This window comes from Daphnia carinata, chromosome 7 (genome assembly GCF_022539665.2).
Source record: "Daphnia carinata strain CSIRO-1 chromosome 7, CSIRO_AGI_Dcar_HiC_V3, whole genome shotgun sequence".
NCBI lineage: Eukaryota > Metazoa > Arthropoda > Branchiopoda > Diplostraca > Daphniidae > Daphnia > Daphnia carinata.
Genome location: NC_081337.1, coordinates 9,009,389 through 9,027,302, shown reverse-complemented (window position 1 = coordinate 9,027,302; position 17,914 = coordinate 9,009,389). Strand labels below are relative to the sequence as shown.

The 17,914-nt window shown below is 40.1% G+C and overlaps 1 protein-coding gene across 1 annotated transcript; it reads right to left on the bottom strand.

Annotated features, from left to right (window-relative positions):
- Positions 1-4,655: 4,655 nt before the first annotated feature.
- LOC130704239 (serine/threonine-protein kinase pim-3-like) lies at positions 4,656-8,323 on the bottom strand. The gene is given in 6 exon segments (XM_057525710.2): positions 4,656-5,510; positions 5,513-6,016; positions 6,702-6,801; positions 6,876-7,139; positions 7,226-7,446; positions 7,917-8,323. Coding segments are annotated over 6 exon segments (1,494 nt in total). The 5' UTR covers positions 8,038-8,323; the 3' UTR covers positions 4,656-5,226.
- Positions 8,324-17,914: the final 9,591 nt, after the last annotated feature.

Genomic DNA, 17,914 nt, shown 5'->3' with positions numbered 1-17,914 from the left:
GAAAACGAAACATAATCATTCCGTAAAATTTCCACTGATAAGGGAACTGACGACCCATTTGAGACATTTCTTTTTATCTAATGTCCTTCATTCCCTACTGTCTTTTTCTAAAAAAAAAAATTAAAAGAAAAAGAATTTTGTTTTGTTTTCATTGTCTTGAGCCTTTTGTGTGTGTGTGTGTTGGGCTGATTTTCTACACAAGACGCTTTCTGTCTGGTTCTAGCCTTTCATGGCCAGTTTGTGAAAACCAGGCTGCTATTTATATTACTATTACATTGCTATTTTTACTCTGGCGTGGCACAAGCGTTTGTCTGTAGCGGGAATGCCACATGCTTCTTTTGCTTGCCGCGTGCACAACTCTCTCTCTCATTGTCTATTCTTCTTTTCTTTACCTTTTTTTTTCAAAATAGAATGTAGAGGAAAGAGAGAGAGAAAGAAAAAAAAATTGTATACCTTTTCTGGAGGCGTGGTTAGCAGGTGCTGACCGACAGCCTTGGAATCGATGACGTCATCAGCTCCTTCTGTCGGTTTTGGAGAAATAAAAAGCGACAGCTGTTTTCATTTATTTACTCTTCCCTCCTCAGAAATTTTCTTTAAACCGCACTGCCATGTTTTATTGGTTTGAATCGTTTTCCGTGAAAGAGATGTCTTATTTTTTTCTCTTCCAAACGCAATTACGTATCTATATCTATTGAAGGACAACAATGCTCGAAAAAAAACTAAAATAATTCCGTGCTGTGTTTAACGCCTGTAACGAACTCGCCGATCGAAGACGATCCCTTTCTACCATAACAATAGGCGAGAAAATGAGGACAACTAAAACGATTTTTTTGTTTGTCTCTACATAACGATATAAATAGCGAAATGGCCCTTTTCTCTCCGTTTGTTGTTGTACGAATTCTTTACGACGTGTTCGTCTGCCACCTGTTTTGCGATATATTTTTTTTTCTCTCTTTCAATCGACGTGTATCAATTTAAAAAAAAAAAAAAACATTATACGAAGTGCCGTCTTGTTTACAGGCTCTCGTAGTTGAAACTGTCTACAGTGCTGCACATTACGCAGGTGTTTTCTCTTTTTGGCACGCAGAAAAGCGTGCCCAAAGTCTTGTTCATTGTACAATGTGCGCTGGCTCTTTTCAAACTAAACAAATAAAAAAACAAATTATTATTTTTTCTCTAAAAATAGATTTCTTTTTTACTCTTAAAAGACAACACGCATCATTTATGAATGAGATGCAAAAAAAACAAAAACAGGAAAAAAAAAAAAAAATGGTTGACGGTGTGTGCTATGGTGAGGTAACCCTTAAAAAAACAAAATTCAAAAAAAAAGAAGGTGGGCGAAACTGCGCAGTCACCGTGTCATGCGCCCTTTTTTTTTATCTTAGATGAAAAATCTGTAAGAGAAAAAGGATTGACGTCATGGCCGGTGTGGCCTTAACGATGACGTCCGTTACGGGCAGGTTGCCGTGTCGTATGGGTGTGGTCTCTTTTGCCTCAAATGTCTACTAGACTCTGGCTGGTGGGTTGCCTTTTAGCACTCCCCATTGTCTGCACACGTGGAGATTTTTTTTTTTTTTGCTGATTAGGTGAGGTGAGATTAATTCGGACATCCCGGATACGTTATTGACGTTTCTATATCAGCGGCCTCTGTCCATACGTTAAGCTAATAAACAAGCCTCGGTTCGTGACGTTAAGAGCAAAGATTCAAAAAAAAATTATCGAACTGAATCGATATGTAAGACGAAAAATTTTCTCTTTTTTCGTACCACCTAATGTCATTTTAATGTTACATTTAAACAAAAAAAAAGATCCGACCTTGAGGTGTTTTGTGGATGTAAGAAAATCACTAGCCTTGGAGAAAGTGGGTCTCTCTTTTTCCCGCGGCTGGAATTACATCCCGGTACATACATTCGCTTGGTGTCGAGAAAAACAGAGGTGTGTTTCATAAATACCTGTACAGACTGGCAGTAATAGCCTTAGCAACAACGAGAGACGAACGGTTACGCAACCAATTTCGAAAACAAATCCCAAGTTCAGAAACAAAATGTCAAGCAATATTTGAATTTCGAAAAGATAAAGACAAAAACAAAAAATTGCTACGGGGGGGGGATAATAAATCATTAACGAACCGTGATTATATAATGGGCCGAGCATAAGGTAAAAATTATCAAACAATAGTCCATCATCCCGCGGGTTCAGTGCAACTGACCAAGGTCGGTTCACGCTGACGTGTTACATTCATGCGGACTCGCATTCCGGGTCAAATTTTTTTTTCCTCACTCACAAGCGAAAAAAAAAACGTTTTAATGCCAGACGGTTGAACAAGGAGAAGACCGCGTGCTCGCACTTTTTCCTCAATCAACATTCAGATCGCACACGATTTACCTGGAAATTAAAAAGAGAAAGAATCCGTTTGTTTTTATGTCGTGTTATTAATAAACAAGAATAATAAGGACACACCAGTATGGCAGGTGATCATGTGGCCCCGTTTAGAATTCCAAGAAAAACAGGGAAGGCTGCCGGACAAATGAATGTTGGAAAGTTGAAATCATTAAACGCGTTTTTTTTTTTGTTTTTTTTTTTAATTGCATTTCTTAGTATTTCTTAATTTCTATTGTTGGACATCTGAATAAAATGATCCGTTTCTACAAAAAGACCCTGTTGCAAATGCCGTCCCGGCCACAACTGGTCGATATCGCAATTTTTACGCAATGTCCAAACGGAAACGATTTGCCAAACGTCAATCCCCTAATGAGACGATTTCGCCTTTGATCACGACCAAAACAAAAAAGAGAGCGCCAGGGATAAAAATAAAGTGCATGAGTACGTAAAAGGCGCCGTTTTTTTTTTCTGTGCCATTAAAAATCACGTTTTTATTTGCTTAGTGCAAATGTTTATTTTTAGATTTTTCTTAAACAAATGTTAATCTTGTTTTGGTCATTGTACTTTTCCGATCGATTGTCCTCGCGTTTCGTGAAAACTATTTGTCGGCGCCTTAAAAAAAAAAGACGGCGAACGCAGACGTTCGTGAGATAAACGTCAACCTTGACGCTCGAACGCCATCCAACCCGAAATTGTAATGAAAGTTTCTTCATCCAAAACATGATACGTAGTCGAGTTGAACGACATAAGCCCCCCATTTACCTGTAAATAAAAACACACACAAAGAGAAGGGGAAAAGATCGCTCGTCCGATTAGCATTTGAAAACATTCGACGAATGTTCGTGTTGCTATTCTCAGCTCCGGAATGTCCCCAAATCAGTTTAGCCATCGATTGTGACGAAACCGGGGTCGGATTGTGAAAAAATACATTATTCTATGCGTGTTGCGTGGTGTTGCAATTTGCGCAGAAATAGCCATCAGGTAGTTTTAAAAAACAACAGCGTTTATTTTCGTTCGCGGAAGTTCTTTCGCCGATGACCGTTGCCGACGACAAACGGGAGCTTATAACGCCCTTGACGACAAGACGCTCCCGCCAACCGGATTTCACTAGCGCCAAACCAAGGCCGCAAAGTTCAGGCCCACCGACATCCTCGTGCTATTTGATCTGGTTAGAAAGATAGATACAGAAAATAGAGTCAGTACACGTGCCATCAAAACGAACTGGCCTGAAAAAAAGATGCAATGTCCAATCTTTATTTCATATCAGAAAACAATAGTAAACCTGGGTTTTTATTTTTCTCAATGTATATGTCTGACAATGTCCGTGCTAACGTCATAGACGATGGTGTTTCAGGGTTCACGTCGACTTGTTTATCATCGCTGACTCTATTTGTTTTCTCGTCTCTAGATTTTTGGGTTCTCCATTCACCTGAAATCTCTCGTCGTATATTGACCTGAATACATTTGAATCTAACGGTTGAGCGAATTATAATTCAGTCACGTTGGGCAAGTTTTCTTTTTTTTTTTTAGCTTTTCGTTGGAAGTCGTTATTCTATAAGAAGATTCTTGGAATGTCGTGAGCCGCCTTTCCTCATCTGTAAAATGTGAGCAACACTCTGCTTTCTTCGTTAGAAAGATCAATGCTTTCCCAATCATTTTATTGCCAAAATAAAGTCCTTTTCTTTTTTTCCAAAACAAAGAAGGGGAAAAGTCTGGGATGCCTGTGAATTGCAACATCATTTTCGCTTATCCCACACATTGTACACACGAACAAATACCAAAACGACATGAAAACTATTGCTTTAAAAAAAAATGAAATAATAAAAACAAAACAAATTTAAATGTTTGGGCGAAAGTACTATTTTTTTTTATTGTTTTGGTCGGTGACGACAGACATCACATTTTTTTAGTGAGAACAAAAAAAAAAGCAAAACAAAAATTGGTAGACAAGCACTTAAAATTGCAAAAAAAAAAACAAGGAACATAATATTTCAACCACGCCAATAAATTACTGTATACAGAGGAAGGAGGGGGGGTATGCTCGACATAGTCAATCAAAGCAACGATATGTATGGTATGTGTAGTATTATTAATATGCCTTCAAAAATAAAACATTATTCACGCCTAAAAAGATCCGAAAGAAAAATGGCTGGAAACAAGAGTCGTCATTTCGACAAGAGTTTCTGAATTCTTTCATATTTGAAAACAAAAATCTTACGACAGATGTCGAAAATTGATACCTAAAAGACGGATAGAGAGATACACACGCATCATTTTTGATATATCGCATTACGTCATCATTGAAATTCTATGTACATTCACATACACACACACACACACAGTCAAATGGATGTATAATATATATATTTATATCGAGTTCATTCAAAACGCCCAAAACGGCGGGGGGATTCAAGCCCCGCATCAGAGCACATTTTGATGATAATTTAGTTGCATTGCAGTTTTGCTTTATTTCATCTTTTTTTTTCTTTCTAAACACGAAAAAAAAAATTAAGAAGGAGGGACATTACCAAAGAAAAGGCAGGAAAAAAAGGAAAATCAAATTTGACTACGTCAATAAATTACAAAACACGCACGCGAATAGAACCGAGTGACCAGGGTTTTCTTTTTCCCGACAAAGCGAGTCCTCGACACACAGCGGAAGTAGGAGGAATAGTAATGAACTGTTAAAAAATACACATTTTTTTTTCTTTCTTATTTTGCTGCAGCATGGCACACACGCAAAAACCAAAAAAAAAAAAAATGAAACATTATTGTGATCATAACAAAACTGTGGGCGGGGATTTTTTTTTACAGACAAAAATATTTACAAAAACATTAAAAAAACTAAAAGGCGAAATCGCCCGCCGCAGCGGCCGAAACTGATCCGCTTTTGGCGCTACCGGCCACGGCGGCAGCGGCAGCTGCTGCCGCTAGAATTCCGGGCCGCACTGGTGGTGGATAATGTTGATGGTGATAACATTGAGACGAGGCCGACGAGCTGGACGATGAACCCAAGTCGGAACAGGAGGAGGCGGATGACGAACAAGACGAACAGGAATTACAAGACGAAGGTAACGATCCGCCAAACGAACTGGGCAGACCGTTGCTAATGGCTACGTGATGATGTGTGCTCTCCGTTGAGGCACCGGAATGCCCGTCGTCGTCGTACCGGCTGTCGTCGTACTGAGCAAAGCTTCCGTCAAAGACATTGCGATTGGGCTGCACGGTGTAGAGGCCGGAGCTGGCGGAGGGGACACGCACGGAACGGGAATCATCGTGGCCGTGGAAACCGCATCGACTGTCGATTGAGTTAAAACGTGGACGCCCGAAGGTGGAAGCATTTCCGATGAAGTCATCCACGGATGGGCGAGAATTTGTTCCAAAGACGGCCGATCAGTTGGTCGATACTCCAAGCAGCGGAGGATTAAATCTTCGCACTGCGGCGATAGACGAAGACGTCCGGGACTTCGAGTCACGAAGTTGACGGTCGCCCGAACAATTTGATCGTCTTGCTCGAATGGGATGTCACCACAGACCATGTCGTACAGTAAAATGCCCAGCGACCAAACAGTAGCCGGCCGTCCGTGGTATCTCCTGTGTCGGATCCATTCTGGCGGTGAATAGACTCTCGTACCTGTGTACGCCATTATTAAAAGAGAACAAAACAATTGTTTGTTAAATAAGGTTTTTTAATCACGCCAGGCTCTCTCATTGTATTTCAATCTAGGGCTAGCAGATGGTGTCCGACATTAGGCTATTACTCCCGATTTAATTCAATACGGGCTGCGAGGTGCTAAAGGGGCGGTTACAATCGGACACCTGTCGTCTATCGCATTCCTCCTTTTTTTGTTAATTGCCCTCGTTCTGTCAAATTCGAAATGGCTCAATTTGAAATTTGCATTTTCCCCCTCTTCAAAATGGCGCCAGAAAAACAGCTGATGATACACCTTTTGAACAAGTGTTTAAGGATGTGCTACGGTACAGGTCAAGAAAGAGGACCAGGTATTTCCATAGATGGATTCGAGTTTGCTTCTATCGTCCTTGCCTCCGGCGAGGCGAGATTCCTCATCTCTCGGAAAACTGGTTTCGTTGCCCTTTGCCCAAACAACAATTTTCTAGAGAAATATGTCCCCTACGGCCCTGTTTATCACTACCTGAGGGACCATTGAGTACGGGAGGAAAAAAAAAAAGAGGTCAACTGTCAATGAAGTGGTCGCCTAGCAACACCTAGCTGTTCACGTTTTACTACGAGTAGGAACAAACAATCTCTAGTGACCCAACGGCCGTTGAACTTGAACTAAGATCCGGCAGGAACTTACCGTCAAATTCAGTGTAGACGCCATCCTTGAGGTAGTCGCCCGATCCAAAGTCGATCAGTTTCAGACAATGCGTTTTTAAATCCACTAAGATGTTTTCATCCTGAAAATTTTCAAAATATTATTATTTTGAAATTTAAAAATAAAAAGGAAAAAAAAAAAAAAATTTGTTTTTACCTTGATGTCGCGGTGGATGACTCCGGCTCGATGACACTGGACGACGGCCTCGACCACCTGGCGGAAAAAGTTCTTGGCCGCGTGTTCCGGCAAGGCTCCTCGTTCGGTGATAAAATCGAAAAGATCTTGAGATGATTCAGCTCGTTCCATCACCAAAACGAAGACGTCATCGGCGTCGCAGGCGTCCAATAATCGGACAACGCCCGGGACGTGCGCCACTTGGCGTAGGAGGCAGAATTCCAGCGGAACTCTGACGCCATTCACCTGAGAGGGAAAATGACGTCATCATTATTGCTTTTTTCTTCGTGTAAAAACGAATAACACAATATCTTAAAAAAAAAATAACTTACATGACTCCACGTGGTGACGGAACTTTTGTGGATGTGTTTGATGGCAACGGGAAGTCCGTCGCGGATGCGATTACCCGCGTAGACGGTCCCAAATCCTCCTTTCCCAAGAACGTGACCGACGACGTAGGTTCGCCCAAAGGTCTCGCAGTCCATCAGCGCCATCTGAGAGGAAGGCGTCGCGACGCCCGAGGACGATGCAGGTGCTCCTGTCGCCATCGTTACTGTCACACAACAATGACGCAATCAGTCAAACTATTATCCCGCCAAAAACAAACAAAAGAGACAATGATCCCGCGCAAATGACGTCACAACGTTGCACCATTCTCTCAAAACCCCACAATTCTCAACACCACATTCACATCTTTCATATCGATTGAAAAAAAACAAAAAAAAAATTAAATTAAAAAATAAGAAAAGGAAGAACTTGCAAAGTAACCAACGGGTCACGATTTAGAAAGTGTTTTGTTACCTCCCCAACCATCGAGAGAGAGGAACTTTTCTTTACGTGTGTGTGTACTGAATCGAAAAACGTAATAGAAACGAGCCTTGCAGTAACAGCAGCAAAAAAAACGTACGAAAATTTCCCCGATTTCCCCCTTGAGCGTGAAAGATAACGGACGCCGTCAGTTTACCCACGACGCAGCATATTCGTCAACACACACAGAAAAAGTAAAGGGAAAAAACTAATTACCTGGTCGTTCTACGACGTTGGTGAGAGTTTTTGAATCCGTGTCGCCGCGTAGCATCAAGACGTTAGTCGTCGCGGCTGCGGCGGCAGAGTTGTTGTACAATTCGAGATTGCGCGACAACATGGCCGCGCCGAGAAAAACAAGAAACACAAAATTCGAACGTGAAACCGTTAAAAGTCAATTTTTGTTTTTCTTTTTTTAAATTGCAGATAAGTTGATGCGTGTCGAAACGCAGAGCACAAAACACACAAGTAATCCCCAATGATGAAGTTTGTGACGGATGAATTAATATTTTGTATTCGTCAGAAGTTGATGGTGGTGGCGTCTTGCGACAGAGACGGGGAAAAAACGAAATTTGTTCCCTCACTTTTTCGGGAACGAACGATCGACACAACCGACTCGGCCGAGAGCACGCAGAAGACTGTTTTCAAAACAACTACCACCCTCTCTGACTACCCCCCCAGTCACCACCACTCCATCCACCTCCCAACGCCCCCGTTTCCGATGCGATCTCTCTCCGGGCGACTGTCAGTGCAGTTTTGTAGCGCTCCGCATTGTTGTGACGTCGCCGAACGGCAATGTCCTTTCCGTCGATTGGTAAAATTCTCTTCAAGTTAATCGAATTGATGACTAGAAGATTCGCGATGCCAAGTGAAATGCAAAAATGATCAAAACCAGAAGATGGCGCTCATTAGATGAATATCGCACATGCAGACGTCTAGGAACTATTTAGTGAGGAGGTGCTGGCGTAGACGAACGTCTGGTTCGTTGTGGGTGGTTATGCACCAAGACCCTAAAAAACACAGAAGAGGAAGAGAAGCGATGCAGGGGTTGGGTGAGGAGGGTGCCTACACTACAGAGAGACCCGTAAGCATTCCACCCCCTTGGTGATAGCCAATGGGAGTGTGAGGCACGGCTCTGCTGTCTCCTTTCCCGCCCATCTCTTTTTTCCCGCCAAAAAAGACACAAGCAGTGCTGCCACCGCTAGTGGATCGATCTCTTTTCTCTCTCTGGCCCCCAATAGACACTCTGCAAGTGAATCAGCATATACGTCGGGTCTATCGGTCGACCGAATAAAAATAACAGAGGAGACGGACAAGCAATAAAAAATAAAACAGGCAATGCAGCGAAAGAGAAAGATTAAAGTGTAATTGAATCGAAAGTCTAGTGAAGTGCATAAAAAAAAAAAATTTTCAATATTTTTTTTTTTTGTAAATCGAAATTCTGTGTAACACAATCAGTCTCTCTTTTTTGCCTCTAACGCACACAATGTATAGCAGAGGCGTTTTCTCTTGATTATGATTTCGACAACGACGGAACGGTGATAGCCAGCGCCATCGCGACGGTGGGCGGGCCGTTTCCAAGAATGCGACAACTGACCGTTCCTGCCCTGACCAAAACCGAACGCAACCTGCTCTTTCTAACAACAACAAAAAAATTTATAGAATTTCACCTGTTTATTTTTATTTGCCTGTTTTTGGTTTCTTTAATTTTTACATGTCTAACCAAAAGTGTGAAATCGACGGCAAACTGGAATTCGGTTTTGGCCACACAAACGCCAAACACGCCGCCATTTTGAAAATATCATTAATCGTCCGGTTGGAGGTCAATGTGGAACGATAGGCATTTAAATTGTCCCTACGTACGTATTTCATTAACAAAAAAAAAACAAAATAGAGTTTGTTTTACAGATTTATTTGGCCATTGATTGATGAATGACGTCATTTATACCTCACCCTGTTCCAATTACGGAAGCAATCACTCTTCATCTTTCTTTTGGATAACTCGCAGCGTCTCGGAGCCCCGAAGTCTTCCAATTCTTTTTCCCTCCAAAAAGAAACAACGGGAATTTTGTTTTTTCCCTCCAAAATAAACAAAAACGTTACTATGTGTGTGTGTTGATTCAAAACAATTTTGGCGCGAACGGTTAATTGTTTCCCAACAGCGAAAAGACTGTTCGATATTTTTGAGGACTCGTACAAGATTTTTTTTTCAAAAACGAAAGAAAATAAAACTATGAATGCCTTCTCTCGTTTCTCGAGGGTGAAAACACGATGGCGGCGAAAGAAAAGAAAGAAGAGAAGAGGGGGGACCTATCGGTCATCAAAAACGGCCGCGCTCTTGAAAAGGCCGCCCCAAAAAAAGCAGCCCCCAACACTCGAAAATCAGAGCTCTCTTTTTCTCCTCGGTTCCCACAGTCTCACATTCTTATGTGTGTACCCTATATAAAAAATGTTTTTGAAGGCTCTTGTATACTCCATCAACTATGATGAAGCATTTTGCAATATGTTTGTATACGTAGTAGCGTGCATTTTGACGGTATCATTCACACGCTGTAGTAGTACGCTGTACGCCAAAGATGCGCTTTCGTTCACTCGGTTTGAGAAAATGTGCCCCGTCATTCAATGGGGAAATCAAAAATGCTGTTTAAATCGCAGGCACGAATTTTTTTCGTTTTAACAATTCCAGACATAGTCCCCTCCCCCACAGGAAAATAACGAACAGGTCGTCGAGTCCAATGATGTGCATTCTATACACACATGGTTGATTATTGTTTTAGTTAAGTATTTCTTTTTTGTGATTTTCTTCGGCTATTGTTGTTCTTTACAGTGTTTCCTCTTACCTTATGAATATTTTCATAGTGGAACAGGTGTCGGAAAACAAGCCAGCAGTTTAACATCCGAGACGGATAGCACCATTCTAATATTACGATGGCCGTGAATCAAAACAAAAAAACATGGATAATCATAAAAATTTATTTATTTTCTTTTGCCGAGGCCAAATATTTATACCAGCGTCATTTCGGGGTTTTACTTTTCTACGGGAAATTTACAAAATTTCCCCAAGCGACTTTCACGATTTGTCGAAGTGACATGGCACAAAAAAAGAAAAGGAGATTAAAAATGGAAAAATCCCGAACTTGCTATAGCGCCCGAGGGGGACAACATCGTGTTGTTCCAGCAAAAGACAAAAATATACACATTTTCTTTTTTAAATAAATACTTTTCTTAAGAGAATCGAGCCTCGTCTTTTTTTTTTTTGGCTTATAAATAGATTTGAAAGAAAAACATTCGAATGTGAAATATCGAAGAGGTCGGGTCAAAGTCGTCGTTGGCAACGCTTATCAGCGCATAAACAAGTTGGGCAACAATGAATATATATATTTAAAGCCCCACCACACATATAGAACGAAAGGAGAACTCATCGAAATAGACACTGTACGTATATATACAACCCTTTTGGTTTTTATATACCTGTCATTTTTGATTTACTTCGCAAAACCCAAAAATGGCGAACCACCGCTGTGTCGAACACAAGACAAACTACGTGTTATCATTTGACATTTTATTGTTTTTCATATTTTGGTGGTGGGGAGAAAGCGACGAGAAGATTGGCGAATTCGTTGGATGATTGCTAGTTTTTGTGTTCATCCAGCAACAATAATCTTAGGAATGACTCGTCAAAAACGTTCTGTTCAATGTCCTCTTTTCTTGTCTAAATAATTTCCCCTCTGTTATCTTTTCAGGAGTATCGTACACTGGTAATACCCAAAGATAAGTAGGACAATGTTGTTTGTGTCTTTTCATTCATTCTGTGATATTTGCACTTGGATTACGCTTTATCATGAAGAATTTTAATTTGAAAAAAATATTTAAAATGAGGTTAAAAGTGAGCGTCCGGTCTGGGGTGAATACTTTTGACGTTTGCCATTTTCATCGATTTTTGTTAGACAATTTCCGGGTCACTTCTATCCGCCGGATGCCGGAGTCCTAATCAGATTAGGGGGAAAAAAAAGGACAATATTTTCGGCATTTTTCATTCAGTCTCTTTCTTTTTGATGAATCACATTTTCGCTGATGTTTGTCTTTGCGAAAACGGAAACCAAGTTAATCAAAGGTCAGAAAACTCTTTTGAACCAAAATTTAAAAAAAACTGTGTTCTTCATTTTTTTAAATTATTATTTTGTACTAACTAAACGCGTGTGTATAAACGCTTCCCCCCTTCTTTAACTAGTATTGGGTTCGTGACGATTGAAATTGAAAACGGGTAACCTAAAACTTGTATGGAGTAGGAAAGGCATCGTTGGCTTGTTGCCGGGGTTCCGCTTAGAAACAACGACTTGTGACAAATGCTACTTGCCCGATAGTCATGTGTAACAAACATATCAAAATTCAAAAAAAAAGGCCAAAGGACATCTAAAAAATTCAGCAGATTGAATTTAGCTTCGCCATCATTTAGACCAATAAACGACATGATAAAAAAAAATAAGGGCACTAACAACTCAATCGTTTACACGTGGAGCATACCGGCAGATGTGGCCTCGTACATCACACATGTTTTAGCAGGTTGTCTGCTTGTTACCTGGATAAATAAAACGATTAACTAGGCAAACAGACATTTCCTGGTTGTTGACAAAACATTAGCCCTCCACCTTTTTTTTATCAATAGCAAATTGACATTTCCAACGAATCGATACTCAGGTGTGTAAATCGAGTAACGTCCAAGTGACGAAACGTAAGAAAATAAGGTAACAAGTGTGCAAGTATAGTTAAAAACAAAAAAAAAAGAAAGGAAAAACGAGGGCCATTGGGAAAACTAAAATTTGGCCACCCACGCAGTTGACGACAACTGTGTCAACGCCAGGGTGGCGCCGTGAGCGCGTCTGTTTCTCTCACGCCGACCCGTTAACGGAAAAAATTACGCACTTGAATCAATAGACATTGGTTTCTTAATTAACAAACAACTTTTACCCTGTAGCGCACACACGCACGTTCTCTCTATATTTTTCAATCCAAAAAAATGATGATCGAAAAGGTCAATCTGTTTTAGATCAACACATCGCCACTTTGTTGTTGCCAAGGGCTTTTGCATGTCTAATCAACACAATTGTCATTTGTCTTATGTTTCTCGTATGTTTTCATTAAATGGGTCGGGACAACATCGTAAGGACATTGGAGTAGCGGATCCTCCTTTTTTTTTTATTTATCTAAGATTATTTTTTTATTTTTCTTAAATAGAGACCAAGGTCGTTTTTGGACACATCAATGGATCGTGTCGCTAAGGCCCTTTTATTCCCATCAAAACAAACATATTAGATATTAAAGAGCACGTGACTTCTCCGTACTATACGTGTTATGCTCTCCGGCAAAACGTACACCGATCGACGTTAACTTGTTATTTTTTTTTTTTATCTAATTGAGGTCTACCAGAGAGAGAAACGTGGGAAACGAGTGGAATCGAAATCACACACACACAATCGCAAGAGTGTCGATTGGCACGCATCGCGATCGGGTTGCGACGTCGCGGCGTCGCCACAATTCAGACTGTGGTATCAAGAAAAACATTTTTACTTGTGTAAATACTCATTTTTTGTTTGTGCGTACGTGCAGTACACACTGCTTTTGAACGATAATAATCACGACCGAGAAAGCTTCCCCTTTTTTGGTTCAAACGCAGATACAAAAGAAGAACCCGTTCCGCTGTCAATTTCGCCGTCGTTTAAATACAAAAGTAAAGAAAACCCGCGAATCAAAAAGAGAGAAATTGCCGCCCAATGAAGGGACCACCCTTGAAGCCCTAAAAAAGAAAATCGGTCCCTCAAATTGCCCTTATATCGATAAAAAATTTCGTTTGGACGATGCGAACCGGTTAAGAAATTCGGCTTTTATTTCGTGTCTGAATAAAGACATCGGAATTCGTTTTGTGCCGTCTGATCCAATTGAGGAAAAAAAAGGGAAATAAAATATTACAGAAAACGAGGATGAATTGTGTTTAAGGAAAAAAAAAATCGGAACGCGTGTGTACACATCGACTTTGGTTCGACCTCACGCGAGTCCATACACACACACCGTTCAGTTGTTTCCTTATCCCGAGAATATTTCACATCTGTGGGCAATGTGGCGCCAGTCGCCTCCTATTGCACCAGCTAATATACATATGTTTTTAAAAAAAGAATTTTTTTTTTTCGATTAAAAAATAAAGACGCGCTTATGTTCAAACGTGATCGTCGATAAATGACCTTTTCACGGGGAAAATAAAAAAATAATGTGGCTTCTTAAAGGGCATTACCGACTCTGCAATCGAATTTAAATGTCAACGAAACCACATGATGACTCCCTATAATCTCACGAAATCACGTTTGACTTGCGTCATCATCTGATTGGCCATACTGTTTTCAAAATATTACAAAACACGTGTGTGTCGTTCACGAGCAACTGTTCGAGTCGACACTCCTTTGTAAATGTGCAACCTCTACCTGTAATTGAAAAAGCCGGAGGCATTCAAAAAGCCATTTTATCACATATGAATACATTTGAAGTAATCAATGATATCAGACGGCACGCCGACATTTATATAGGCTTTTAACAGAGTTTAAACATTTACGAAAATATCCAACAATTGTTTTTTTTTTTCAAATATTTGAGGTCGACATTTCTCGCCAAGAGCATACAAGCCTATAATTTATTGTAATAGACCATCAGTCTATACGGGGATTATCGCATTTAGCTTCAATCACAGAAAGTCCTCCCGTTTGACTGACGGTTGAAAAACTTTTGTTAAATGAGTTTCCAAAAATGTTGTGTCTAGACTAACCAATCTAAACGTGACGAACAAGCTTTCTCCCCAAGGCGATTTAATTTTTCTTTTTTTAAAAAATAATAAAATGTTATATATATATATATTTCCCTCATCATTAGCCTTGCTTATAATACGTTGAAGGTCGGACATTGACTGCGTGTTTTTCCCAACGCCCCCGGATAACGCATCGATTTCAAATGTTAAGGTATGATGTAAAAAAAAATGCGAATAAAAAATTGAATCGCTATCTTGAGGTGAAAATGAATTCATTTATCGTGTCCATTTTTTTTTAATATACAAAAACACCGTGGGAAAAATTCCTATCGACTTGTTAGTAAGAGTTTCTTTGTTGAGTTTCTATATCACCTGAGTCGATATACAACATCCGATCATTTCCGAAACGGATACGTGGGACCCCAATTGATTCATGATTATACCCTGTCATACATGTTCAAGTATGACAACTTGTTCTACTTGATGCCCTCCCTAAAGAGTTGGTGAGTCAGAAAAAAAATTAACTTCCAAATCATGTCGGCTATTGGGAATATTGAGAAACGTTTGTGTTAGATATTTAATTGCTTGCGTCGTTCCAAGACTAAATTTAAAGTTGATTATATTAAATAAGGAGGGACCCAAGACGGGGGGAAAGGTGACCTAAGAACGTGATTGAACTGAAGATCGTGAGCCGCACGAGCTAAGATCTTTAAAGATTTCAGGACGACGTTCTGTGACGTATTGACCCAATGACGCTGATGCTACGCAAGATATTTGTTCATCATTTCCAATTTTATGATTACCAAATAAAAAAGGTCATCGTGCTTATAGTTTCTAACTTACATAAGCTCAGCAATGGAACGTCGTTTCTTTGTGTCGCACACTCTAGAGGGAATGAGTCTTATGTGGTAATATTCAAGTCGATTGTGAGACGATCGAGTGAGGTGCATGATCCTTATTCACAAGAGACAGTCTTCCTCTCAAAGCCTTGTACAGTTTGGATTGAACAAGTGATTCAAAGGGTCAATGGATTTATCTCAATTTCAATGACCCTCCAAGTCATCCCTCCCTAGAAATCGTCTGAAACCAATGACCCCCCATTAAGAATTTTAAAGTCTGTTTTCATTAAGGTAAAAAGGCCAATATGTCGGAAAACAAACGTCCTCGCTAATTGTCTATCCACAGCAACACCTTGCTCAACATCTTGAAAACATTTTTTTTTTTTTTACGTTTTTACTAGAAGGCAGTGAACTTTGTTGTCGGAGGTAAAAGGCAAGTATTACTCCAACGGATTTTGCTTTTCTTCTTAGTCCTCGAGAGATTCCCTGAATTTTCAAAAATTTGTCCTCCCTTTTTTTTTTAATGAGGAAGGTAGGTCAAATGGACCAATGAACTTTGGATAAGAGGTCGTTGGGCTTCCAAAAGCCCCTTTTTAACGTTGAATGATCGATATCATGTAGCCACAACGTGATCGACGTTTTCTCGTAATTTTTACACAATTGACCGAGTGAAATTGAAATTTTCTCCTCCAGAGAACAATCGACAGCTTAAAAAGGTTACGATACGCACCTGCTGGAAAAAAAATGTAATAATTCTCGCGTGCAGAGAAAAACAGTTGTGTCATGCAATGACGTCCATAACAACGATTCATTTAACGCTGTGGCGTGAGTTGTCTAGTGCGGAGCATTGACGTCATAGGACACGAACGTATTGTCAATTTTTACAGGCACACACACAGTGACCGTACTACACACGGATGTATCTGCTACAACACCTGTTTGATAAACGGCACAACCGGAACGAGGATTGTTGCTAACTCGTACTCTTTCTTTCTTCTCAGATATATGATTTTTAATATTACGTTAAGGAAAATTTAAAAAATGTAATCGTGTATAAAAATATACCTTTGGTCGCCTAGAAGAGAAATTCCAGTTGGATCTCGATTGCGCCCGTGATCTTTTGTTTTGTCAGATAAAACAAAACAAACTCCAGTCATCTATTTTCTCATGTGAGTGCTCGTTATTTTTGTAGGCGTCCGGTTTTTTTTTTCTTCGGCACTCTGATTTTTCCTGGAAAAGAAACCTGGCCATTAGAAGCTTCTCCTACATTTTTATTGATATCTTAAACTAGTTTCATCTCTTCGTCTTGTAAGAAGTACTCTTACGAAACGTTCTTTGTGTTGTGACGTAAGGCACAACAGGCTATGCGTAAGCCTTGTATAACATGGAATTTTGTTTTAAAATTTCTTACATGGTTACAACGGTCTTCCGGCCGTTGAATTCGGGTTCGTGTTCAATTGGCCCTCTGACGCAATCCATCAAGGTCTCCAGGTAAAATTTTTTTGTTTCCTTGAAGTGATATGGAACTTGTGGAACCGGTCAAATTCTCGGAAACTGATAGGAATGCACTGCGTAAAAAGGATTTTATATAACGTCGAACTCTCATGACCTCTTCACGTAGAACATTGAAACTTTCATAATTCGTTTTTGGGTCTTGGGGGAAATTAAATAATTTCGAATTATACAACACAAAAATTAGGTAATTTTCAAATTTTAATTTTCATTCCCTAGATGCTCACCGTATCACATAATGGAAATTATACAACGGCTTAACCGTTACGCAACAGACAGTTGCTGATTAGTGTTTAGCACCACTGTAAAAATGGCGGGCAAATGTGCAATACCAGATAAAGGGAGAAAAAAAATTCCTGCAAAACAAAAAATGTTGATAGATAAAATAGACTTTGGAATTCTAATGTGATCAAAAGTAGTTAGCTCTTGATATTTCGTAGAAATGAAAACATCGAGGCAGAGTCGTGACTATGATGTATAAATATCCTTGGTGGCAGCCGGTTACCGGTTTAGCCCCCTCTATCCCTTAGCAATGTGTCGTCGTTGCTAGGCAAGTTTTCCCGTAGAGCCAAAGTGTCAAAGGCACTTTCACAGTTTTCTACGTCAACAATCTTACCGTTGGCATCTATTCTCGCTCGAATAAAAATGCATTCGAAAAAGGGTGGCAAAAAAAAAACGTACCCTCTGAACTCTTTTTTTCACGTTTTTTATGGAAGGGATCTTCACGAACGAGGATAATGGTTGCAGCTGTGTTGGAAATGTTGGACGAGTCACAATAGAAAATGTTAGACCTAGTGTGCAACAAATGAATGTGAACTATGCAAAAATGTGAGAATGAAATATGGCGTTTGCCACGTGACGACTGAATGACAAAACTAGGCGTCAATAAACTTGTCGATGAGGCGGCGGAAACGCAGGGTTGTTTTTCGCCCCCCTTTTCACCCCCCTCTCCCTCATTTTCAATTCTCAACCCCCCGTTTCAAAGATGGCCGCAGGACCACGTGGTCGATACCCACAGGGCTTTTTTCGAATGAATCAGCAAGGAACTGCTCGCGATCTTTAGTGATAGTGTCGAT